The 26360-nt window shown below is 35.1% G+C and overlaps 1 protein-coding gene across 1 annotated transcript in view; it reads right to left on the bottom strand.

Moving 5' to 3' along the window:
• Window positions 1–26360, bottom strand: part of Pak2 (p21 (RAC1) activated kinase 2) — a 74465-nt gene that overhangs the window by 25540 nt on the left and 22565 nt on the right. The window contains exons 2-6 of the mRNA XM_047563816.1: window positions 14168–14375; window positions 3242–3342; window positions 2748–2895; window positions 1233–1264; window positions 768–875 (exon numbers count right to left, since the gene is read on the bottom strand). Of these exons, the coding sequence (XP_047419772.1) occupies window positions 768–875; window positions 1233–1264; window positions 2748–2895; window positions 3242–3342; window positions 14168–14354 (576 nt within the window). The 5' untranslated portion in view covers window positions 14355–14375. The remainder of the gene's footprint in view (window positions 1–767; window positions 876–1232; window positions 1265–2747; window positions 2896–3241; window positions 3343–14167; window positions 14376–26360) is intronic.

Here is a 26360-nt window from a genome sequence, read left to right on the forward strand (position 1 = left end):
AAAATAATGTTTTTAATTAAAAAAGATAAATAAAATGCAAAAAAGACCTTGCATTTTGAAATCCTGATGTTGAAATAACTATTAGTGATTTCTACAAAACATTTTACACAAATATAATGCCTATCCTCTCTTTTACTTCAAAGAGCCAGTGGTAAGAAATAAAGAAAACAGAGTCATCTATCCTGAGATCAGGATCCAGTGGCAGTCCTGGGAGCTCTGCCTGTGCTCTGCACTGTGTCCCACCACATCACAGTCCACTGCAAGTCCCTTTAGTAGTTCTCTCTTCCTAGCTCCATCTGAGGTCAATACTATTAAAATTCTCCCTTAGCTGGTGAGGAATTTCACTCTCAACTGTCTTTTGAATGACATCAAAGCTTTGAAAGAAATATAAAAATGAGAAATAAAATATACGATCTGGGGAAGAGGAAATATCTAAGTTTTACATATAATAGTTATCTACATTATGAAAGAGAAAAACCAGACAAATAGATGACTTCTCTGGAGAGGAAGACAAAATATAGAAAGAAAAAACCCAGTGAGTTAAGTAGTCTAACTTTTAAATAAGTCATTAGATTTTTATTTTTCAAAAAAGTAGTTTTTGATGAGTATTCTTTAGGTAAAATCTTTATCTTAAATTAATTTGCTTATACTAAAATATTTAAACTTGAAGTCTTTTTGAAATTATCACTGAAAGTCAAACAAAAACAGCTATTTTTAGAAACACACATGCACAGATGCACACACCAGGACATTAGTCAATCACTCACTGATTTTGTATGATCTGGTCGTGGTGCAATGACAGGAGGTGCAGCCTCTTCATCATCATCATCTTCCTCTGTTACGACTGCTGATGTTTCTGATCCCTTTGTATTTAGCTGCATTCATCACATGAGCAAAGGAAGAGAAGCCAGTAAAATTAAAAGGTTAAAATGTGACCATCTCTCTTTTTTTAGACATACTTTAAGAAGTTATGTTTTCAATAGCTACTTTTACATGATTAAACCTCACTGGTTCCAATATCATCAATTAAAAAGTAAAGGTGATTTATGAAATATGGAAAAGTATATGAAATAAATGTATATGATAAATATTCTTGAGTACTATGTACAAATATATTGAAAAATCATTTACCTCTGATGGCAAAATTTATTTTAGAAAGCAAAATAAAAACAGTTTTGTTTTGAGTAACCTAAATTAGAACAAGAACTATAAAAAATAAATTATTAACTTACTGCTGGTGTTCCAGAAGGGAAGCCATCCTTCTCTGAATATGAAAAAGAAGGGAATGTTAACAATTCAAGAAAGAAAACTTTATATAATCAAAAAAATAATAATATAAAAGGAGAGCAAGTGAAATTTCTTAACCTAATTTAATTTTACCTCTTGAGAAAAAAGACAATAACAGTAATACAAACAATAATTTATGTAAGACTCAGTTAATAACGCTCAAATCTTAATGAAACCTCAAAAATATTTTTTAAAAAAACCTGAATTGATACCGAAAATGGGTGAATTTTATTATATGCAAATTATGCTTCAATAAAGTTACTAAAATGTAATGAAAACTATACCTATCAATCTGTATTAAAAACAAAACATTTTATTGTTTAAGATACTTTCTCCAGAGAATTGCCTATCAAGGAAAAAGGGGATATAAAGCCACCATTTAAACATGGCAACTGCCAAAAGCAGTATTTTTGACCTAAGGTTTCTTTCTTTTTAAAATGCAACTTACTAGTTGACACAAAAATTCTAGGTAAAAGTCTGACCTTTTCCTAAGGATAAACCAGATTAAAGTTTTAAAAAGCTCAAGATTAATATTACTTGCAAAGAAGTTTACTTCTTCCTGAACACAGCCTTTCTTTCTGTGATGATGTACATATTAAATACAATTAATTCAAACCACAGATGATTTTAGCTTAAGTACATTATTTTTAAAACTAGATGTATAACTTCAGAGAAAGAAACTTTAAATAAAAATAACATCCTGAGGGATATAATTGGCAAAATCTACACTGAGGGAAACAGGACACACGATCTTGCATCTTTAAAGTACAATGCAAGGAAGAGAAAGCAGAAGAACCAGTGTGGGGAATGGGAGTCTAAATCTCAAAAGATATTCCAGAGGAACCAACTGTAACACATGGACTTGATTCTGATGCTGATTTAAATGAACTATTTTTAAAAATCCATTATGTTCCAATTCTTATCCAGTGATATCCTAATTCTGAGGTATAAATCTTTTCAGTTATGTTTATTTTTATGTATTTACATGTTTGACCGCTTTCAATTTTTGCGTAGGAAAACATTTTTTACTTCAAGGTCTGTACATTAACTTAGCAAAAGTCCCTTCTATGCAACTCACAATAAACATAACTCTAGCATAAACATTTCTATGAATCCACACCTTTTCCTTTTAAACTGAAGATCCTTAAAGCAGTGAGGAGGGAAAAACCCCAATTAAATGTAACAAATCCCACTATCACATTTAATTCTAATGTATAAAAATATGGAAAAAAATTTAACACATCCAATTCCATTTCTAACAAAATTATGAGATTAATGTAATCCTCAGAGTCCAAATGATGTTCAAGAACCACCTAGTTTACAAAAAGCATCTATACAGGAGAAAGTAGGAACAAGAACTAAAGCTTAGCCTTTTATTTTTCCAGAAATAATCCTTCTATCTAGTAGTGCTTCACAACCTTCCATGTGATTCAGTCTTTCACCACTGTCTGATATCTTACCAGGAGGAGTAAAACTTAGATATTTCTGCTTTACTGTGTTGGAGTCATAGAATTTTAAGACATCTAGCACAGCTTGAGGATTCTTCTTTTGCTCTAGTTTGGTGATGTTAGAGGTCTGTAACAATCGAGCCCACTGCTCTGGCATGCCCTAACAAAAAGAAATTCAGAAATGAGTTGTGGTTTCAATTGCTTTAATAAAATCGATTTTCAGAGATAAATATCAAAACACATAAAACAAAACATATAATTTTAGATTTGACTAAATTTTAACTGGTCTGGTTTTCTAGTCTACTTTTCTATATCTGTTTTGGGTAATCATAACTAATAGGCTCAGTTCCCCTAGGGAAAAAATACACCCTACCTTTAGTGCTTGTAAGAAAAGACAGTAAGAACTGACAATTAACTTGTGGGCAGAAAAATTAACTTCAAAAGTTAGTACCACGGGAAAAAGTCTGAGTGATGTTATAAACGAAGCCTAACTAGGTAAAACTTACAGTAAATTCTCCAGTAACGGCATCAAAGCCAACATGGATGGTGTGCTCAAAATCAGATGGAGGAGAAATCTCTGGTCGTTCCTTTTCTTTCTTTTTACTTCCTAGAGGGCATTCAGGAAAAAAAAAGAGAGAAGTATCTATTTAAACAAGGTTAATAATCTTAAATTTATATAAGATAGGAATGATGTTATTAGGAATGATGTTATTCAAGAAAAGAGAATTCCCTTAAAATACTGACAGAACAGAAACCTATAAATGAGGTGAAGTAACCTATACTGCTGTAAAGGGCTGGGGACCTGTTAAGACAAGTAGTTTAGAAGCCATTTCTTTATAGTACAAACTTATCCTTTCCTCTTACTGAAGTTAACAACTGCTATATTTCCAAACAACCCAGTTTTTGAACGACCTCACTGTAAAATACTTTATGCAACATTTCTGCCAATCACATTCTATCACCTATAAATCACATTCTCTGTAAATTCAAACATATCAGTTCCTTTCCTCCCTCCCCAAATATCCCTGCTTTAATTTGCAGCTGATACTCGTGTGGGTCTATTTCCGGATGTCCTGTTCAGTTACAACGATTGGCTTATCCACACCTTTATGCTAACACCAGTCGGCCTTAGTCACCATCATTTTTGGTAAGCACACAGTTTAAGTCCAAGTCGTCCTCCTCATTATCTTTGTCCTTCTCCTTCTCTTCTTCTAAATCAAAACTACTTGGATATTTCAGGTCTGCCCCATTTCTATAGGAATTTTAGAATGATCTTGTTAAATTTCTATAAGAAGCCTGCTGGGATTCTTACTGAAATTGTCCTGAATCTATAGACCAATTTAGGAAGAACCGATTTCTTAACACTGAGTTTTCTCATCCATGACAACAGTGAATCTCTCTCCATTAAAAGGTCTCCTTTTTAAAATTTTTTTTTTTTAATTTCTTAGTTTCAAGTGGACACAATACCTTTGTTTTATTTATTTACTTTCATGTAGTGCTGAGGATGGAACCTTGTGCCTCATGCGTGCTAGGTAAGCACTCTACCATTGAGCAACAACCATAGTCCAGCTTAAGCTATCTTACAAATACCTGTGTTTTGATTTTCATTTTCACTCAGTATATTTTCTAAATATCCTTTCAATTTCTTTATTTGGAAGTGTTTTATTTACTTTCTACATATTTTCAGAGGGCTTCCTGTTACCGATTTCTAATTAAATTACTTTGTGTTCACATAATAAACTTTGTTATTTCAATCCTTCCACACTTATTGAGATGTTTTTAAAAAATTACTCAAATATGATTTATCTTGTGTACACTTATAAGAATACACATAAAAGAATCGTGTATTCTAATTGTTGCATGGAATGTTCTATAAATATTCATTAGGTCGAGTTGGCTGGTATGTTCAAATCTTCTAAATACCAATTTTCTATCTACTTGTTCTATCAATTACTAAAAGAAGTGTATTAAAATCTCCAATTATAACTGGATTTCTCAATTTCTCTTTGAAATCCTATCCATTTTGGTGTCATGTATTTTGAAGCTGTTAGCAGTGCATAATGTTTACTTGTTACATTATCTAAATGAACTATTATGAAATAACTTTCTTAATCTGATAATATTTTTTGAGCTCTAAAATCTAGTTGTCTGATGTTTACATAGCCAGTTCAAGTTTATTTATGTTGCTAATATAACCACCCTGTTCTGTGGTGCTAGGGATCAAACCCAGGGTTTCAAGCATGCTAGGCATTCTACCACTGAGCTACACTCCCAGTTTAGCATACTTTTTATTTTAACCTATCTTGTGGCTGGATGTACAAAAAGGAATATCCTTAGTTAGCATATCATAGGACTGCTTTATCAATCTTTTCTGCCTTCTTTTGAATTAATCAAGTATTTATTATCCCCTTTCATCACCTTTGTTGTTATATTCACCTTTTAAACTATATAATTCAATGGGTTTTAATATATTTTTGAATTTTGCAACCATCATCATACTCTAACTAGAATATTTACATCAGGAGCAGCAGAAACCTTATACCATTCGTGATCATTACTCCCCATTCCATCACCTGTGTCACCACAAATCTACTTCCTGTCTCCAAAGATTTGCCTATTCTGTCTAATCATATAAATGGGATCATATAAAATGTGGTCTTCTGCAAATAGTTTTTTTTACTTAATATTTTTGAGATTTCATCCAAGTTATAGCATGTATCAGTACTTCATTCTTTAAGGACATGATTGTTTTTAGTTAGTTAAGAAAAAACATAATCTCTTCCAGTGCTTTTCATTTCTTGGTGAGGATGCACATTTCACCTGACATCATTTTCCTTCTGCCTGAAGGACCTGGTTAAACTTTTTTTTGGTAATAAAGTATAGTCTGATGCTGATAAATTCTTTTGGCTTTCACACATGTTAAAAGGTATTTGTTTCCCTTTTCTTTTGCAATGCTGGGACAGAGAACTCAGGGCCTCACGTGTGATATTCAAGTGCTACATACCACTTACACCACCAGCTCTCTGCCATTATTTTAAAAATATTTTTCAAATATTTCTCCCCTCTCTCCCTCCCTCCCTCCCTCCCTCCCTCTGAGACTTTTTTTTTTTTTTTTTTTTTTTTTTTTGCCGTGCTGGGAATCGAACCCAGGGCCTTGTACATGCCAGGCAAGCACTCTACCGACTGAGCTATATAAACCAGCTCCCTCAGAGACTTCAATCATACATATGTCAATCTTCCTGAAATTGTCCCACAGCTCTTTCACTAATTTTTTCTTCTTCAATGCCTACTCTGCTATTAATCCTATGATCGAATTGCTGTTTCTTGACTTAGGGAGATCACCAATTTCCTTTCTCTTTGCTGCAGTCTAGAAACTCTGCAGGCAGAAAGCTGAATGACTCACCTCATTTGTTTCTTTTCTCTTAGGAATCATTTTTCTTCATTGCCTGATGTCCAGTGTCTTGAAAACCATTGTTTTGTGTATTTTTTCCTTTGCTTTAGTTCCTTTAAGTAGAAGTATAAATCCAGTCCCTGTTGCTCCACCTTGACTAGAAGTGCAATAGACTTTACTGTCTTATCTGTGGTATTATAAAATTTGAGGATGCTGTGATCTTCATTAACTGAGTTGAGTTCACAATGAGTCACATTCATCTGGAAATCATATTCTTCAGGTCTTGGACACTTTTTTTCTATTATTTCTTTGATATTTCCTTCATTCTATTTGTTTATTATTAGTAATTTGAAACTATTCTCTCATATTTTCCATGTATTTTTTTTGGGGGGGGGGGTACCAGGGATTGAAAACCATACACCCTACAGCCCATTTTATTTTTTATTTTGAGACAGGGTCTCACTAAGATGCCTTTAGGGTCTCACTGAGCTGCAGAGGCTGGCTCTAAACTTGTGATCCTCCTGCCTCAGCCTCCTGAGTCACTGGTATTACAGATGTGTGCCACTATCAGCCGGTCCCATTGATTTCTTTTTTAAATTACTTTATTTTATTTAGTTTTGTATGTGGTGCTGAGGATCAAACCAGTGCCTCAGGCATGCTAGGCAAACACTCCACCACTGAGCCAGTCTCAGCCATCATTGACGTATTTTTGTTTAACTCTTAGAACATTTTCTCAATTATCTTCCAATCATCCTCCTATTGATATCGCTTATATATTTTTGGTAATCTTAAATATTGACTTCCCAGGAATTACTCCTCATTGTAGTCTTTTCTTGTTTTATGGGTTCTTTGAAGATTATATGGTCTATGTGTGTATAAAACCTGAGTTTTGTGATCTATTTTCTTTCTACATTGTGTTTTTCTAAATGCCCTTTTAATTTCTTTTTCTTTCTTTTGTTTTGATGGTACTGGGGATTTAATGCAGAGGACCTCTACCACTGAGCCACACCTCCAGCCCTTTTTATTTTGAGGATAGGCTCTTGATAAGTTTTTGAGGCTGGCCTTCTTATCATCCTCCTGCCTCAGACTCCTGAGTCTGGCATTTATTGACATAGGTGGTAAATGCCTTTTATAAATATCCCGTTATTTTGGGCTCTTACAATGTCTGGAGATCTTTTGCTATCTACTAATATAGAAAAGTATTAAAGAGTTAACTGAGAGATAAACTTAGTCTTTCTTCTAAAGATGGGACTGGGGTGTAGAATGCCTAGGGTATATTTTCCCCAAGAGTACTGTTTATCTGGGGAAAAAAAAATTCTCCAATCTCTTGTGAGCAAACTATGAGTCAAGCTACAAGTATTCTGAAAACAGGACAGAGGAAAGGAGTTTTATATGCTGACTTTTATTGAATCAATGTTTTTCATTCTAATGCTTCAACTTCCCGTGAATTGAAAAGGGGCCCCTCTGGTCTAATTTCTCCTGAACTAAATGCAAATATTCTCCCTCCATCCACAGGATGGGGGGGGGGGGGCGCTATATTTTCATGGCTGGAGAGATAAGAGAAAAAGAGTCCCAGGGAGTCTCTGACATTTTATATGTAAATTTTCAAGTAATTCCCAGTCCTTTCAGGCTGGCTATCCCCTCCTCTCCTCCCCCATTCCCCACAGTACTGTGTGCCTCTAAATCTTGAGCCTCTGAGATTTTTAGAAGGGAAACTGATTCACTTCCCACAAACATTACCCTCTGCAAATGTGTGATGTCTTTTTTTTCCATTTAGTCAGGTGCCATTTCCCACCACTCCACTCCTCTAAATATGCACTGAAAGCTGTGCACTATGTCTCCTCTCCTATTTTTGTTGTCCTTGTAATTTTTTTTTTATTATTTTTACTGTCATTTTAGCTGGATCTTGGGAGGGAAAGTAAACAGAAGCAATGTGGTTAAATAGATATGTTTAACCAGAATATCCTCCTATTACGAAAGAGTTAAAAATCATGCTCTTTGATAGGTCTGCACACACAAAGCTGGAAATGTTACTGCTATTCTTTGTTTACGAAGGTAGTAATGATCTAGCATTAATAGGAAACATGATATTTTTTGAACAGTGATGACAGACTTGTGTTCAAATGTCTACTTCTTCTCTAGGTCTTCTAGGCACATCTGTGGCCATAGTAAGAGAGCAGGTCATAATGATCATGGAAAGGAACAGAGGGAAATCCAACTCTCAGAAAAGTTTGCTGTCTTTACTGAAACATGCATCCATCATAACCAACCTCTAATTTTCCACAAGACTGACTTTGAGTAATCCAAGGTCATACCCTCTACTTCTCTTTATGTCCTGTGGCTTCTAACTCAGTATACTGCTTATAGAAGAAATACTTGTTAACTATAAATTCGTAGTTTAATTTGTGTACTGTTCTTGTATGGCTGACAGAAAAAACAGAATTTTATGAACTATGAAACATTTTGTTTTTCTTTTTAAATCTGTTTGTCATCCTACTTCTGGGAACATCCATCATGCTTTCTTTGTACATGGTTGGGGAAAATGTCATTTTCTTATATAACCCTGATCACAGATGATTGGCCCAAGGGGATATCTCACTCAAGCCAGGCCAGCCAGGTTCCCCAACAATCCCAGTCAACTGCTTCAGGGGTGATATCTGACCTAAGCCAGACCTGGCATCCTGAGAATCAGTCTATCTCCAGTGATTATGGTTATAAGAAATAAAGCCCAGTTACTGTTGAGGGCTATATTTCCTAACACAGAGAGAAAATCCAGACTAAAATACAAAAGAAACAGGAAACAGGTACACAGAAAGAGGAAAGATAAGATATAGAGCAAAAGAATTCCTGGTTCCTGTTGTGTCTAGGGCCCAACCATGTTCTTCAACTTGGGAGTGTTGTGTTTAGAGAAACAAACTTATTAAAGAAAGTTTCATATGTTAGGGATATAGAATGAAAAGTTACAGAAAGACATGAAAATGATTAAGAAGAACTTGAGATACACTTATATGCTGTACTATGCTCAAAGTAAAATGACATAATATCCTAAAAAAAGTTTAATTCCATTTGTTCTTCACAAATACTTCCTACATTTTAGTAGTCCCAGCAGGAGCGGAAAGGGATATCAGAAACAGTATGTAAAACAAAGGTGCTAAAGCAAGTCTCAAGCTGAACAATATGCTCAAAGGACCCTGCTATATAAACTGACCACATAATTCTAGAAGCCAAGAATTAAAAGATAAATAAAAATAATTTATTTAGACACCTTAGTTTTGGAAGGAAATCTGTTAATGTTTAAAAAAAAAAAAAAAAAGTAAATCAACTTCCCACTGTTGCCTATTAATCATCTACAGTGTGTCCACCAGGCAACTAGATCACTTGATGGGAAGTAATGGACTCCAGAAAGAAGTTTCATTTAATAAAATGCAAAACTTATTAGTGTTCTAGGAGAAAACGAGATTCTTAGAATCATTTCCCAACTTTACCTTAGACAACAAAACAAGAGCAGCAGGCAGGCAGCAACCTTCAGTCAAGAGGTAGAGCTCCTGAGGCAGTGCTGACAACAGGTAATTCAAAAAAGTATAAGTAGGCTATTGTCACATCCTTTCAGGGTCTCGGGCCTTTCAGGCTACATTTGAGCTACTGTCTAAGGTTAAGAAAATCCATATCTGTTTAAAAGGAAGACTCTTCTATTTCTATTCTAACAATCAGTTTTTACATCCCCTTATTATTTTGACCTAGAAAAGCTTCAAATTGGGAAAACTACATTTGTTCCACTATACAGAAGAGCATTCTTTAAGAAACAGGTAGGGAAGTATGAGCTAGCATTATTACTACTAATATCAAAATTCGATTTTTGGACAAGAAAGAATGTTTACCATCTATTATCTCCATAATCAGAAGTGAAGGTGCATGTTGGTTAAATAATTATATGTGATAACTGCTTTAGTTAATAAATACTACGTACTCAACACCAGCTATCTGAATAGAGCTTGGAAAAGTATACCAAAAGGTGGCTCACTGCTATTTTCCTTATTAAAACAACTAAACTAGCTAAGCCATTTCTCACTACAAAGCCTCCTAACTAGTTTCCAATTTCACTCTTAGACCCCAACAAAACCTATTTTCTACACAGCTACCAGTCCCTCCTACCCAAAACAAAAACATGACCAGGACTTTCCCCTGTTTAAATTCTCTAATGGTTCCCCAGAAAACAAGATGACATCTGAGCTTAGTACTATAGAACACAAGGTCATTTGTGACCTGGTCATTACACATTGAATGCAGGTACCCAAAAACCATACTGTATCCCATAAATACATACAATTATGTATCAATTTTTTTAAAAAAGGTATTTCTAATGTTTTACATTTTTCCAGTGACACCAATTAAAACCAGTAATAATGGAAGACACCTTAAAGCATTTCTTTTAAGATCATTATGATTTTTAAACTGAAAATGTACTTGTTTCCCTTCTAGCCTCTGTATACTGACCACATATTGTAGTGCTCCTCTTCTACACCAAATCCCTATATGTAAAAGAACACAATCTATGAGGAATGTTCAAAGATAAAAAGCAATTAGGAAAAAATTAAAGAGGGAGACAGCAGCTCAGGATGTAGGTAGAACACTAATAGAAATGCTGCAGGTGGCTGAAGAAAGAAGCCCAGCGGGTAGGGATGGGGGAACCCAGAGGCAACTACCAGGCAATGAATGAGAGAGGATACAGTGGGAACAGCCCAGCATGACATACATACACAGGTTCTCCCTCATCCTGATGGTGTTGCTCCTAGGCAGGAACAATAAGAACAGGAACTTGAGTTGGAAAGAAGCGTCAAGAGGAGGCAGAATGATGATAATGACTGAAGTTGGGAAGGAGGTTCATTATACTATTTTCTTTACTTTGTATATGGCTAACAAGTTCTGCAATTTTTTGTTTTCAGTGGTAGGGACCAAATCCAGGCCCTCGCACATGCTAGGCAAGCATTCTGTCACTGAGCTATATCCTCAGCTCAGAGACTTCTATTTAATATAAAGATAAAAGTGGGGGACCTGGAGTTAGTTGCAGCTGCTAGGTAATTCTGGGAGAAAGCAAAGGGAAAGAGAAGGTTTGGTAAAGAAGGGGGAAAAAGGAAGATTCTTAAAATGATCAGATTATGCTGTTTTGCACTTGCATGTTTTGCACTTGCATGCTATTTGCAAATGCATGTTCAGTTTGCTCACAAACCCTACCATTATCCAAATGGAAGTACTGGACTAGTCACATTTTCTATTTTGTTTTGTTTCATCTTATGGGTTTCTTTAACCAGCTACAAGGTTGTCCCCAAGTATTAATTTATGTTTATATGTATGGGTGTATATATATATATCCAGGTCCCAGTAATACTGGGGATTGAACCCAGGGGTACTCTACCACTGAAGTTATACCCCCAATCCTGTTTTAAATTTTTTTTATTTGGAGACAGAGTCTTGCTGAGTTGCCACGGCCGGCCTCAAACTTGTACTCCTGTCTCAGCCTTCCAAGTTGCTGGGTTTACAGGTGTAAACAACTGCACCATGTTTATATATATGCAAAATACATATTTATTTCCAACACACTTTTAAATCTGTACCCAACATATTTTATCCTATCTTGAGCATTCCCTTACTCCACTTTGGATTCTGGTTCCCCACAGTCAAGTAATTTCAACTCTGCAACTTCTTCTGGTATTAACCTCCATAATTTTATTTTTTCATTTCCAAAATTTCAAATTCTATGTTTAAATGTACTGAGCCACTACAATGGAAGATGAGGATTTATAGCTAACACATGCCTTTATGCCCTCTTCCCAAGCACAGTTTTTGGTTCATTGCTTTGTCTTCCCCTTTATCCTTTACTTAATCCAGCCTAAATTTGATCTTCAAACATACCAAATACACACCTGATCCCTTGTTATATAAATTTTAAAAACATACTTTCACTAGGCTCTTCAGTTTATAGCCTCATGAAAAAAAATTTTTTTCAGGTGGTACTGGGGATCAAACCCAGGGCTTCATACAGCATTTACTCTACCACTGAGCTACGTATCCATTCCCTCACATAAAATCTTAATAAAAGCAAAATTAGAAACAAGTGATATATGACAAAATGAACAGGTTTTCAACTATCCAATGATTATGTCATATTTGCAAATCTAAATTCTTCAAGATTGGATTCATTATTAATGTTAACTCAAATTTTCACCATTTTAAAATCTCAAATGTGTCTTAAACCAGGTGTGGTGGTGCATGCCTGAAATCCCAGCGGCTCAGGAGTGTGAGATAGGAGGAATGTGAGTTCAAAGCCACCATCAACAATTTAGCAAGGCCCTAAGCAACTCAGCAAGACCCTGTCTTTAAATAAAATATAAAAAAGAGCTGGAGATGTGGTTCAGTGGTTAAGCACCCCTGGATTCAATCCCTGGTACAAAACAAAACAAAAAAAATACTGTATTAAGCATTATTTTATACAAAGCATCACTCTTCCAACTGGGTTTACCTCTCCATGTAGACTTAGGACCTGTATCTTTCTCTTTGCTAATATCTACTACCATCTATCAGAGCCACATTACCATGCTTACTGTGATTAAATAATCCCCCTACCCTTACTTGAAGAAGCTCTGAAAATGAATAGTTTCTTCCTTAATTTGACACCAAAATTAATTTAGGGACTTCTGACATATATAATTTTCATATATACATAGATATGTATATTTATCTACATATATGAGATTATTTACAGCCTTTATCCCAAGTTGTATGACAAGATCAATGGGTTCTTAACTGGGAGTACTTTTGTCCCCCAGGAACTATTTGGCAATGTCTGGGGACATTTTTGATTGTCATGACTGGGAGAGGTTGCTGATATCTAGTGGGTAAAAACTAGAAATGCTGCTAAACATTCTATAATGCATGGGGACAGAATGCTACAACCACACATTATTTGGCCCCAAAATATCAGTAGTCCTGAGAGTGAGAACCCCTGGACTAGACATGCTTTGCTGAAGACACACTGTTAATCACTAAGGCTACCCCAGATCTTTCTGAGGACTACAAAAATCAGAAAAACATCTTAATTCCAAAACAGCTGACTCCAGGGATAGTTGTCCCTGTGTTAATAGTACGTTTCCAGGCTGGAGGTGTGTGTGATTCAATGGTAGAGGGCGTGCCTGGCATGTGTGAGGCCTTGGGTTTAATCCCCAGCACAGGTGTATGTGTGTGTGTTCACATGTGGGGAAGCAGGTTTCCTCAAATATCACTACTATGGCTAGATATGGTTTGTCCCTCAAAGGTTGAGGAACCTGTCTCCAGTTAATGGTATTGAAAGGTGGGTGGACCTTGTGGGAAGCAACTGGGTTCGGACTATCTCAGAATAGATTAATACCCGTCTCAAGAATTGCATTGGTTCCTGAGGGAGATGGTGGTAATTAATAGAAGAACAAGTATAGCTTCCCCCCACTCTCTTACATCCTGGCCCACCTATGTCCTCTTCTACAAGCAACTGATTCCCATTTTGTATTCTGCCATGGTGTCAAGATGCCAGAGGCCCAAACCAAACATTCTTTGGACTATTCAGTCACCAGAATCATTAAGCCAAATAAACCTCTTTTCTTATAAAGTACCCAGTCATGGATATTTTGTTAAAGCAACACAGAATGGACTAATGCAATCACAAATCCCCATTAATTTAAGAAAGTCTTAAACAATGACCAAAAGTCTCAGAAAAAGGAAATGAGTATAGAAATTCTCTGATTATAATAAGTAGGATAAACAACAACTTTAGTTTTATTCTTTTCTATTACAGTTTCAAATAAACTAATCTTCTTGTTTATTTTTATAGACAGGTCTCATTATGTTGCCCGGCTGGCACTGAACTCCTGGGCTCAAAGTGATGTCAATAGTGCCTTTATATCAGCATCGACTGTTTTCTTGGATCTGTTTGTTGTTCTTAAACGATACCAACGCAGGTAACATACAATAATAAACGAATACGGAGACTCTTGAAACCGCAACAGCTATTTACCTTTTTCTGTACTTGAGAATATGGAGATGATTTTATTCCTGGGCTTTTTTTCCTCTGGAACAGAAGGCAAAGGTTTCAAACTATGATTGGCTGACAAAGGATCTTTGCCTCCGGTGCTAAAAATGGTACTGCTCATTCGCACAGGAGGTGCTGGAGGCTTGTCTTCCAGTTCTCCGTTGTCAGACATGATTTAGAATTATGAAATGGCCTGAAAGATAGGCAAACCCCCCCCCAAAAAATATTAATAACAACATTAAAAAAAGCAGTATGAACTAGCACAAGACAGTAGTAACTAACCCTGGCACACTCCAAATTAGAAAATGTCATCCATTTAAAGTGACATCTGCAAATTTGGGGGGATCAATAAATCATGGGGGAGACATTTAAGAGTAATATTGATCAAATCATGTTCTTATGTATGCCACAATGAAACACACCATCCTGTAAATTAATATTTACTAATTTTTTCAAAGAGAGAAAAATCAGGAACATGTAACATTGTGATTCTCAACAAAGGTAATCTCCCCTAACAAAATTAGTAAATGTTTAGTTTTAAAATGTTAGTAAACATTTAAAAAGTCAAGTGGAAATCATGATAACACTAACATCAAAAGCAATTCCTGGGCTGGTGTTGTAGCTCAGTAGTACAGTACTTACCTAGCACATGTGAGGCACTGGGTTCTATCCTCAGCACCTCATAAATATATATACATAAAATAAAGGTATTGTGTCCATCTATAATTTTAAAAAAGCAATTCCCCTCATCAACTGATTGTGAGACTGTTCCAATGGACAGACAGGCAACGTGGAGTCTTAAAAGAGAGAAAATTCCAAAGAGGAGACTATGTCCTGAACAGCTAATTAGGATATCTCTGGTAGGTCCCTCTTTAGAAATAGAACGCTTAGTTCTCAAACCCATGACTAACACCCCTCGACTGAGATTTCACACAAATCAGTCTTGTGATTGATAACTTACCTTTCACATAAAACTTCCAAAAAGAACATGTTATTGATGCAAAGTTTGATCTCTCTGGAAATCTGACATTCTAATCTATACACATTAGTCTCTTTTGCAAGACAGTCACATGATGCTTGACCAATTCCGGTACATTGCCAAAATTAAATCTAGAGCATAGCTGAGAACCAGGGTATAGCCACAACCACAAGGTTCTATCACGGTCAGGTAACCTCTCTCACCCATATGGTCATTTTGTTAGAAATATCAATTTGGTTTATATATGTTGATAGGTATATATTTTCTTTTAAAAAGGTGGGTCATACAGATTTAAAATCATCAGTAAAGGGGAGAGGATTTCTAATTTATACAAGTTCTAATGCAAAAGTTTATTTAAGTTTATTTAGGAAACAACATATTTCCCTATTAAACAAGATTTTGATTGGTTTCTGATCTTGATTTGATTATGTCATTTAATACATTTAGTAAACAAAAGTGTGTGTGTGTGTGTGTGTGTATTGAAAAGAATTCTAATAGCACTTCGAAAACTGAGGGATGAAAAGATTATTAAACCAAATTCTACTCCAAATCTTACAACTTTTGATTCCCTTGATAGAGTGTGTCACAAGCACTACTTGTGCTAGTGAACTACTTTAACACACTATTATCTGCCGAAATGACAATTATTTTTCAGCCTATAAGAAGAATAATGAGAGAAGTTAAGGAGAAAAAGTACATATTTGGGGGGATAACCACATAGAGAAAGCAGGGGAAAAGGAAGTAAAAAACATCTAATATGTGGGGAAGACTGCCTGCCTAAGGAAGAAGTGGGGTGGAAACTAAGGTAGCACCAAGGACATGCTTCAGATGATTCTTCCAAAACAGCTGCTTGCAGGGAGTGGGTGGGCGTGCTGGTGTTTTCTTAAGCCGGCAGAGGGGAATGCAAGCAGATTCAACTGGCTAAAAGGGACCATGGATGTAGCTCAGCAGTAAAATGCTTGCCTAGCATGTGAGAGGCCCTGGGTTCAATCCCCAGAATCCCCAGTACCGATACCAAAAGGAAAAAAAGGGGGGCGGGGGGGGGGCAAAGGGAGAATAAGGACATGTCAAAGGGGACAAGGAATACAGAAAGAGTTCCCAAAGACCAATACCAGAATGATGTAAACAATAAAATTAATATAGTATTAGATTACAACTCAAAGTACACAATAAATATACATCATTTCGCACAGATACAAATAAATGAATGGGGGACAAATCTTTATAGAAGAGTTCCAAATTTACATATGTAGATACATCTTTTCCTAGGAAATTGAACTTAATTTTCTCTCAAGTGTGGGCTGGACTTAGGATTCATTTCAAAAGGATGAAAAGGAAAAAATAACTTTGCAGTTAAACCTGGCAAACATAATGATCATAGTGAGCAGTTACCAGTTTTAGGCTAACATACTTTACTCCCTAATCTAATGTAATGAGAAGGCACTTCACCTCTGTAGTACTCTTCCCCAAAACCCATAATCCCAGTGTAGTCATAATAAAAACATCAGACAAACCCAAATTGAAGGATACTCTAAAAATTCCTGAACAGCATAATCCTCAAAACTTTCAAGGACATTAAAAACAAAAAGTGATTAAAAAATAGTAATAGAATTTTAGGCTATGTAAATTACACTTCAGTGAAAAAGGAATTAATAATATCTACCTCATAGAATAAAGATTAAATGAGCTAATAAAGATTAAAAGCTGCTGCTATTATTATCATTTTTTAAAGCCTCTATGATAGGCACTGGAGAAATTAAAGACCACCCAGGTCTTCTCCAAGAGTTCACAAGTCAGTGAAAAAGACAGGCATGCCCTTTATCTCTGCCTATTCTCAATACATGCTTATTAAATCACTCAGTTTCTTCAAAACAGCAATTCTCAAACAATAGCAATAACAGTTTTTCAAAATATTTCAGCTTCAAGAAGCTCCCCGTACACTGGAATTGAAGCCAGGGCCTGCACACATTCGAGGCAAGGGCTCTACCACTGAGTTATATTCCCATCCCTTTTACTTTTTTTTAAATTTTCAAACAGGATCTTAGGTTGAACTCAAACTTATAATCCTCCTGCCTCTGCTTTCCAAGCAGCTGGGATTACAGGCATGCACCAGTGTAACTGGCCACTTTATACTTTAAAAATTATTGAGAAAAAAAAAAATTATTGAGGATTCTATTATGGTTTAGATTTTAATTCCCTCCAAAAGCTGGTATATTAAAAGGGTTGGTCACAGGATGATGGCATTATTGGGAAGTGATGGAAGCTTTAGAAGGTAGGGCCATGTTGGAGGAAGCAGTTCTTTCTCTCTCTGGTCACACTGGTCAGTCACAAAACAAGCGGCTTTGCTCCACCATGATGTTCTGCCTTACTACAAGCCCACAGCAATGGGACCATGTGACTATGGATTGAAGCCTCAGAAACCATGAACCAAAATAAATCTTTTCTCCTTTCAGTTGATTTCCTCAGTTATTTTGTCACAACAATGGGAAGCTAACAAATTCCAAAGAGTTTTTGTTTATGAGGGTTACACTTATATTTACTATGAGAAATTAAAATATTTAATTCACTTACAACTTTAAAAACCACTATATATTAACATAAATAACATTTTTATGAAAAACTATTTTTTAAAACAAAAATATCTTAGATGGGCTGGGGATATAGCTCAGTAGGTAGAGTGCTTGCCTTACAAGCACAAGGCCGTGAGTTCAATCCCCAGTACCACCCAAAAAAAAAAAAAAAAAAAAAAAAAAAAAATCTTAGATGACTGGCATTTTTTACAATCCTGAAAATTTCTTTTGATACTGAGGATTGAACCCATTAATGCTTTGCCTCTGAGCTACATCCCCAGTCTTTTTTCATTTTTTATTTTGAGGCAGAGTCTTGCTAATTTGCTGAGGCAGGCATTGAACTTTCAATCCTCCTGCCTCAGCACCCTAGTCACTAGGATTACAGGCGTGTTCCAGCTCCTGAAAATCTTTTTAAATGTCTGGTTTAGCAGAAGACAGGTGGATGGATTATCATATCTACTACCATATTCAATCTGTTATGCTGTGTTGGTTTAAAATTTATGACAAAATCTGGTCTTAACCAGGTGTAGCTAAAAAGGAAGATATATTCAAGAGCTTTTAGATAACTATGGGCATTCTTTGATACTATACCAAACCTAAACTTCCTAAAGATTAGTTGTAGAGTCTGAAATAAGCAATGAATTTTCTGTACTCTGTGACATTAAAACCACCGATTTTTCTTTTTCAAACAAGTATAAAGTTTATGATATCATGAATTAGTTCTTTGGAAAATATGAATTAAATGGGTTTTGAAGTATCCCAAATGTTAACAGGTATCATTACATAGTAAAAATGAAATCACATTCATCATTATTACCCACATGCTCCCATTTTTTTGTCATGTTTATTGAGGTGGCATGAAATCTATATTTATTTCATCCTCTACTCTACAGAACACATTTTACAGAGGAAAATGTAATTAATAGCAGGGTTTCCATGCTAGGATAGAAAAACCTCCTTAATCCCAACATGGTTGAAAGTTTATATACATAAAACATTATGTACCATATTGCTTTTCATTACAATATCAGGCTTTTGTGAATTATAGAGTGACTAAATGACATCTATATGAGAAGCAACACTAAATTCTAAGCACATGACTTACATAGCAACTTTTCATAACACAGCCTTTCTTTATACCCTAATACTTTGATTATCCTAAAATTATTTTTCTTCTGCTTAATTTTAATGTGCAGTGTAACTTTTAAAATTTCCTCATAGATTTAGTCTAACAGAACTAAAGAGGAAGTGTAAAAAAAAAAAAAGGAGCCAAGGTATTTTTTTGTCTGTTTCAGAACTAACCTTCTGGTAACTGTACACAGGAAAGTTAAATTAGCCGTGTGTCAAGGAAATTCCAAAGAATACAACTCTAAAGCAATATTTGCCTAAACAAAACTCAAATTTAGTATTTAACACAAATCAGAGATGTCCCTAACAAAATTACTCAATATGATAAACTATACCATATTTATCATATTGAGTAATATGCTAGATAGCAACAATTCTAATAACTAATAAATTATATAAATGAATAGATCTTAGTAAATATAAGCACAACCCTTGATACAATATCAACATTTATCCCATCAGCTTAGCTGAGAATTTTATTTCAGGATTTCTCTAATTTTGTCTCTACGTCTTTAGCTGTGATCAGAGGAATTTAGAAGATACTTGAACTAGCTGGGCACAGTGGCACATGCCTGTAATCCCAGAGGCTCAGGAGGCTGAGACAGGAGGATCACAAGTGCAAAGCCAGCCTCAGCAATGCAGGTAAGGCCCTAAGCAACTAAGCAAGACCCTGACTCAAAATTTTAGAAAAAGGTGGGGTGGGGAGGCAGAACTGGGGATGTGGCTGGGTTCAATTCCTGGCTCAAGAGTGAGGCAGGAGGATCACTAGTTCAAAGCCAACAGGATCACTAGTTCAAAGCCAGCCTCAGCAAAAGTGAGGCCCTAAGCAACTTAGTGAGACCCTGTCTCTAAAATAAAATACAAAATAGGACTGGGGATATGGCTCAGTGGCCAAGTGCCCCTGAGTTCAATCCCCGGACCCCCAAAAATAAATATATAACACATGATAACACTCTCTCTGGCTATATTTTCCCTCAGTAACTGCCTACAACCTACAGATTGTGGAGGATCCCTAAGTGCCTAAACTCTAGCATTTAAGGTCATTTAACTACAAATTACTGAGTCAATCTTATTTCAAATGAAAGCACCACACCAGTCCTATGCTTGATGTTCCCCAAATATATGGAAGATTTTCCTAAGTCATTTTTGTGTATATTTTTCCATCCTTCAGATAACCTAAACTTCCAAGGCTCAATAAAAATGATTTCCTGGGTAAGGTCATTTCTGTCTCTCCCTACTCAAAATGATCCCTCACATTCTCCAAACTTGAGTTACATAGGAAAATAAATTCAGGGTGTATTATAAAGGATTAGAATTCATCAGTTCTATCACCCTTATTTTATATGTGAAAGAACTAACCTACCAAAAAGTAAGTGGTTTGCCAAAAATCACGCAGAAATAACTGCTGAAATAAAAATTTAAATTTCCTAACAATTCCATCTCATGCTTTTTTCTCACTTATGCTAATACAGAGTCCTGGAGCATTCTTTGGCAATGAATTACAACTATACATCATTAGTTAACATTTTATGTGTTTTTTCCAGTCCAAGATTTCAAGCAATTCAAAGGCAGAGACTTTGTACATATTACACAATGATGTTGACTGACTCACGGTACCATGCTCTGTCCCCAAAGGAGATACTGTTCTTCGTGAATTTATTAGATTTTTTAAAAACAGCTTTTTACTAGAGAAGATATAAACTAGCCTACATTAACAAAACTTATCTTTGGAAATATTTGTACTTTTCCCCTCACAGTTGATTCATGGCCTTATCTTGTTCTTTTCCATAAAGCAGATTTTGGGAGTTTTGCTTGTGCACTGCTTCTATTGACAGTGTCAAATGCCTGAAAAGTGCCAAATGAGGCTGTAATAAGGTTCTTTATATTGTTCTTACATTTTAACCAGAAAAAAACAATTCATGATAAAATACTTTATTAACCTTATGATTTGTTCTACCATTACTCAAAAATTTCTTCTTCAAAATAAAGAGCAAATAAATAGTGCCCTTCTTCCATCTGTTCAAACACTTTTTGCTACTTTTCAGTGACAAACAAGTAGGCGAAACAAAAAGTGTGCCCAAAACACACTGTACTCTTCTAACAGACCCATTGTTTAACTGTGACACAACTCAAACACAAACAATTCCTCAATTGTCTGCTGAAGGAGGCTAGGATAGCTAAATATACAGCAGAAATGAAAAAAGTAATGGTGTCTGGAACCAGTCAGTCCAACTTTATTGTCATACACTGAGATCAAGTAAAGTCATATACATTTAAAAAACAATTTGAGAAGCACAATTTTGGTTTATATCTTGAATTAGTTTATATAAATAACAAACTTTATGAATGTAATAACATAATCAGACCTCTAACAATCTTTCCAATAAGCTGCCCCAACACCAAAGGCCCTTCCTCTACCCTAAAAAAGTCTCAAGAATTTCTGAGAACCCAAACATTAATGAAAATATCCCCACATCACCTGAAGATGGTAACACACACTATGAACAGCAGGTTCACAAATCAGAAGGAAAGGAGTATGTTCATTTGATGACAATAACCATAACACAATAAAAAAAAAAAAAAAAAAAACCATAACATCAGGCCAACTAGTAGCCAGGCTAGGAAGAAAAAAGGGAAAGGGAAGATATAGAAAACACAATCAGGGGACAGGGAGGGAGGGAGGGAGGAAGGAAGGAAGGAAATGAAACTTTGCTTCAAACTCAAATACAAAACTGGATAATTTATCAAATATTTTTAAATACATAGATGGAGCTAAGAGGAATGATTTCATGGAGATCCAAAGCACACAGTGAAATCAGAAACTAAAATGAGCAAGCAATTTACTAATCTATTTCCCCTCAAGGAATTTTTACTATACCGTGGAGACCTTAAGCTTCCATTTGATGACCTTCATAGGGGATAGGTGATAAAACCCAGAGTCTGCCTAAGGTGAAAATCTAATAGGAATCCCTCTCACATAAGGCTAGGACCTAAAAGGTTTTAATCTATAGGACAAATCAGAAATAAATCCCTCTGGACAGAAGGGAACAAGAAACCTTAAGCACTAAGTATGGTGATGGTAAGAGGGGGGAAAAAAATCTGACAAATCCTAATAACAAAAATGCATTCTGATGGTCTGAACTCATTCCATCTAGGAGGTCCAAAAAATCTCTAAAGAGGTTTTAACTGAATGTGGTTTCATGTTGGAGCATTCTCGAGTAGGTGACAGAAGCATATATAAAGTCTCTCTGGGAGAAATTAACTTCAACACAGGTATCAAATAATACCTGAAGGTAAAGTTCTGAGGGAAAGGATTAGCCCTCAGTGAAAAATCAGAACACAAGCAAGACCAGCAAGACACTGTGACTGGGAGCTAGCCGCACAGACTGATGACAGAGATGATCGGACAGATGATATATACAAACTTGAAAATAAATGCAGAAAAGAGTGAATGTGAAAAAAACACCATACAAAGCTTTCAGTAAGAAAAAATAACAATCCCAGAAAATTAAAGACTCAAGCTTCAAGTAAAAAAGCAGGACACAGCCCAAGAGAGACAAAGTAAACTTGGAGATGTATCTGAAGAAAGGGCCTAGAAATGTAGCAGAGAAAACAAAAGAGAAGATGAGTAGGTTGGACAGGCTAACCTACATCTATATGAGTTCCAGGCAATGACAGATGATTGAGGGGCTGGCCCCTGGATAAATTAATAGCTGAGAATTCTCAGAACTGATAGTGGTCATAAATCCATTAAGTTGAAGAAATGAAATAAAAGAATGACAAAAAATAATTTACATATAGACATGTTATAGTGAAATAACATTAAAGACAAAGAATTGTTAAAGTTAGCCAAAGAAGAAAAAGACAACTGAACTGTCAGTTTACTTCTTATTATCAATGATGAAAGCAAGAAAACAGTGGAAGATCTGCTGTACGGTAAGGGATCTGGAGATCCAACACAACTATCTTAAGAATGTAGTTAGACAGAAACAAAAAGTTTAACAGGATGGGAATCACTCTACACTCTTTAAATGAAATCAACTGATTTGGAAATCGATACCAAAAAGATAACTGGGGGGAAATCCCCTTAAGTTTATATAAATAAAACACTGCCAATAAGCTATGAGAACACCCTTAGAATTGAATAAGAATTTTAAAAACTGTATTAACTGTATTAAGTACAAAAGAGATTACCAGAGGCTAGGGAATTAATGAAATGAGGAGTTACTGTTTAGTACATACAGAATTTCTGTTTGGGATCATGAAAAGATTCTGGACATGTATACTGGTGATGGATATACAATACTGTGAATGCATTAAATGCCACTAAATTGTACCCCTAAAATAGTTATAATGGTATAGTTTGTTATACATTATTTCACCATGATCACAACAAAAAAATTACAGGATATGAGGCACTTAAGGATATTTATAACTCTGAATTTTTATTTAAAAAAGAATTAAAATTAATGAATTAAGCCAGGCGTGGTGGTGCACGCCTGTAATCTCAGCAACTCGGAAGGCCAAGACAGGAGGATTGCGAGTTCAAAGCTATCCTCAGCAATGGTGAGGTACCAAGCAACTCAGTGAGACCCTGTCTCTAAATAAAATACAGAATACGACTGGGGATGTGGTTCAGTGGTAAAGTGCCCCTGAATTCAATCCCTTGTACCAAAAAAAAAAAAAAAAAAAAAGAGTTAAGTGTCCAGTCTAAGGAATCAAAAAAAAAAAAGACAGAAATTGCTACACAGAAGAATAATACACAATACAAAAGATCAATAAAGTTAAAAGTTGAGTCTTAGACAAAATTAGTAAAATATGTCTGATGAAGTTAATTGAAACAAAGAGAGAAAGCACAGATAACAGTATCAGGAATAAAAAGTGATTCTACTAGCATTCAAGGAGCAGAGGTCATAGATGTCAAACATTCTACAACGTACTGTGACTCCTGAATGTTCCTCCATGCATAATTTATACCTTAAAAAAAAAAAAAAAGGGCACAATTCTCTGAATGTAGTATTCAGGAATTTTTGTTTTGGGTTGTTTTTTTTTTTTTTAACACTAAATGTAAAAAGACTTTCTTGAAAGAAAAAGATTTTTTGTGTTTTTAACATACTCAGAATTTTTCAGCTATGTAACCTCTATTTAAAGTACAAAGAGCTTGTACTTCGCTCTGTTCAGATTTTACCAAGCTTATTCACCATTTGAGTCACCAACACCAGTTCTCATGTGTGAGACTATACTGCAGCCAAGCCCACGTATATACAAGAGCCTTTGATTACTTCTCAATGACTTGTTAGTGGGGTCATGATCAAGTCTTTACAAACGGAAATATATATTTGTTCGTCTTTTATTTTTTCTACTACAGTTAGGGTATTACATTGATTTCTTTTTCCCCTGAAATTCTGTGGGGTAGGTTTAACAATCTACAGTTTCCATTTAACATGAAAACAGTGTAACACAGAGTATAAGATACAGATCCAGATATCCTATTTCTGGGAATCTATTCCAAGGATACACTGACAAAATACAAAAAGACATATGCATTAGTCTATAACTGTAGCATTATCTGTAACAACAAAAGACCAAAATCAATTCAAATGGCCATAATAGTAGACTGCCTGAATTAACTGTATCACAAACTAAGGTATTACGAAGCCACAAAACAAATCCCTAACAACAAAAACAATCCCTAATACCAAAAACAATACCATGAAAGAAAAAAAACAGCAGCAGCAAGAAAAATCACCCCGTATATTGCCATATTCACCAGCATATTAGATGAAAAGGCAAAATAGCAAGATGGTGTTGGGGGAATATATATGTACATGTGATACACACAATGCAATATATAACATGTATATTAATGCTATCATTTACCAAATGGAGTGGGGGAGGGTAAAATTGGGTATATCAACATATACATGCTTGCTCAATTCACAATAGCTAAACTATGGAACCAACCTAAGGGCCCTTCAACAGATGAATGGATAAAGAAACTAGTATATATACACAATGGAATATAACTTAACCTTAAAGAAGGAGGAAATTATGGCATCTGCCGGTAAATGGATAGAACTAGAGATTATTATGCTGAGGAAAACAAGTCAATACCAAAGAACCAAAAGTCAAATGTTTTCTTTGATATGCAGATGCTAATTCACAATAAGGAAGGGAGGGAATAGAAGTATTTTGGACAAGACAGAGGGGAGTGAACTGAGGGGAGGGGCATGGGGATAGGAATGATAGTGGAATGAATCAGACATTATTACCCTGTGTGCATATATGATTTACATAACCTGTGTAACTCTACATCATGTTCAACCAAATGAATTTGAAGTTATACTCCATTTATGGAGGATGTGTCAAAATGTATTCTACTGTCAAGATAACTAGTTAGAACAAATAAAAAATATATTTAAAAAATAAATATATTCTTTTAAAAAAAAAGTTTTTCCAGCTTTGAGGCATAACTGACAAAAATCATACATACCACGATGTGATATACACTGTATAATTACTATTAACACATCCATTACCACCCATAACTATCATTTTTGTGGAAGTGTGCATTTAAGACCTATAATTTTTTTTAATGGTTACTTTAGGGATGAAAGGGAACAAAATGCAGGGCACTGAGTTAAAAGTCAGATTTCTTGTTTTTTTGTATTTGATACATCTTTTAAACTATATAAAATCTCAAGCATAAGCAGAAAAAATACTGCTTGTAATAAGATATCAGAAAGTCAATATAACAATCCATTATTCACTAAAAACAATCCATGTAGTTTTCAGTTTGCAGACAACCCATGAACCTTTCTTTCTTAGCCTTACAATTAAATGAAACAAGGACCAAATATTGAATAGAATTGCAAGTAAATTAGCAGTGGCTGAAAAGTCTCACGTTCTTCTGTTTTTTTACATGTTCAGAGAATGACAGTCACAGTGGAAACTTTGATTATATATATTACACATTTAGCAAATACTCATTAACCAAATTGTGACTTTGTCCCTATTATCATCTATTGTGATGTACCAGATTTCCTCTCCTAAATTCTCCGAGAGGATACTAAATTTATAGGTCTTTTAAAATTCCTCCAAAGTACCTAGTAAAGTATTAAATACATCATAAAAATTCAAAGTGTTTTCAAATAAATAATGTTAGTCATTTTAGGCAAATAAATTATTGCCACTATTCAAGTTGTCTATTAAAAGTCAATTCAAAATTTCCTTCATTCAATCACCAAATAATCTGTATTATCTATTCTTTCACATTGAATGGGATGGGAGATTTCAAGATGTGAAAAGTGCTTTGAAGAATTTCTATCTAAATTTATTATTATCATTAATTCTTTTGTCTCCCTTGGTATATTAGAAGAAACAAATGCCATCAGTTGCAAAGCTAAGTGATAAATTATTAGAATAAATGCAAATTTTTAAGGCAAAGAGGAATATACAAAATTCAATTGAATTTTTGTATTCTAAACAGAAAATGAAATGG

Source organism: Sciurus carolinensis, chromosome 9, assembly GCF_902686445.1.
Source record: "Sciurus carolinensis chromosome 9, mSciCar1.2, whole genome shotgun sequence".
Classification (NCBI taxonomy): Eukaryota; Metazoa; Chordata; class Mammalia; order Rodentia; family Sciuridae; genus Sciurus; species Sciurus carolinensis.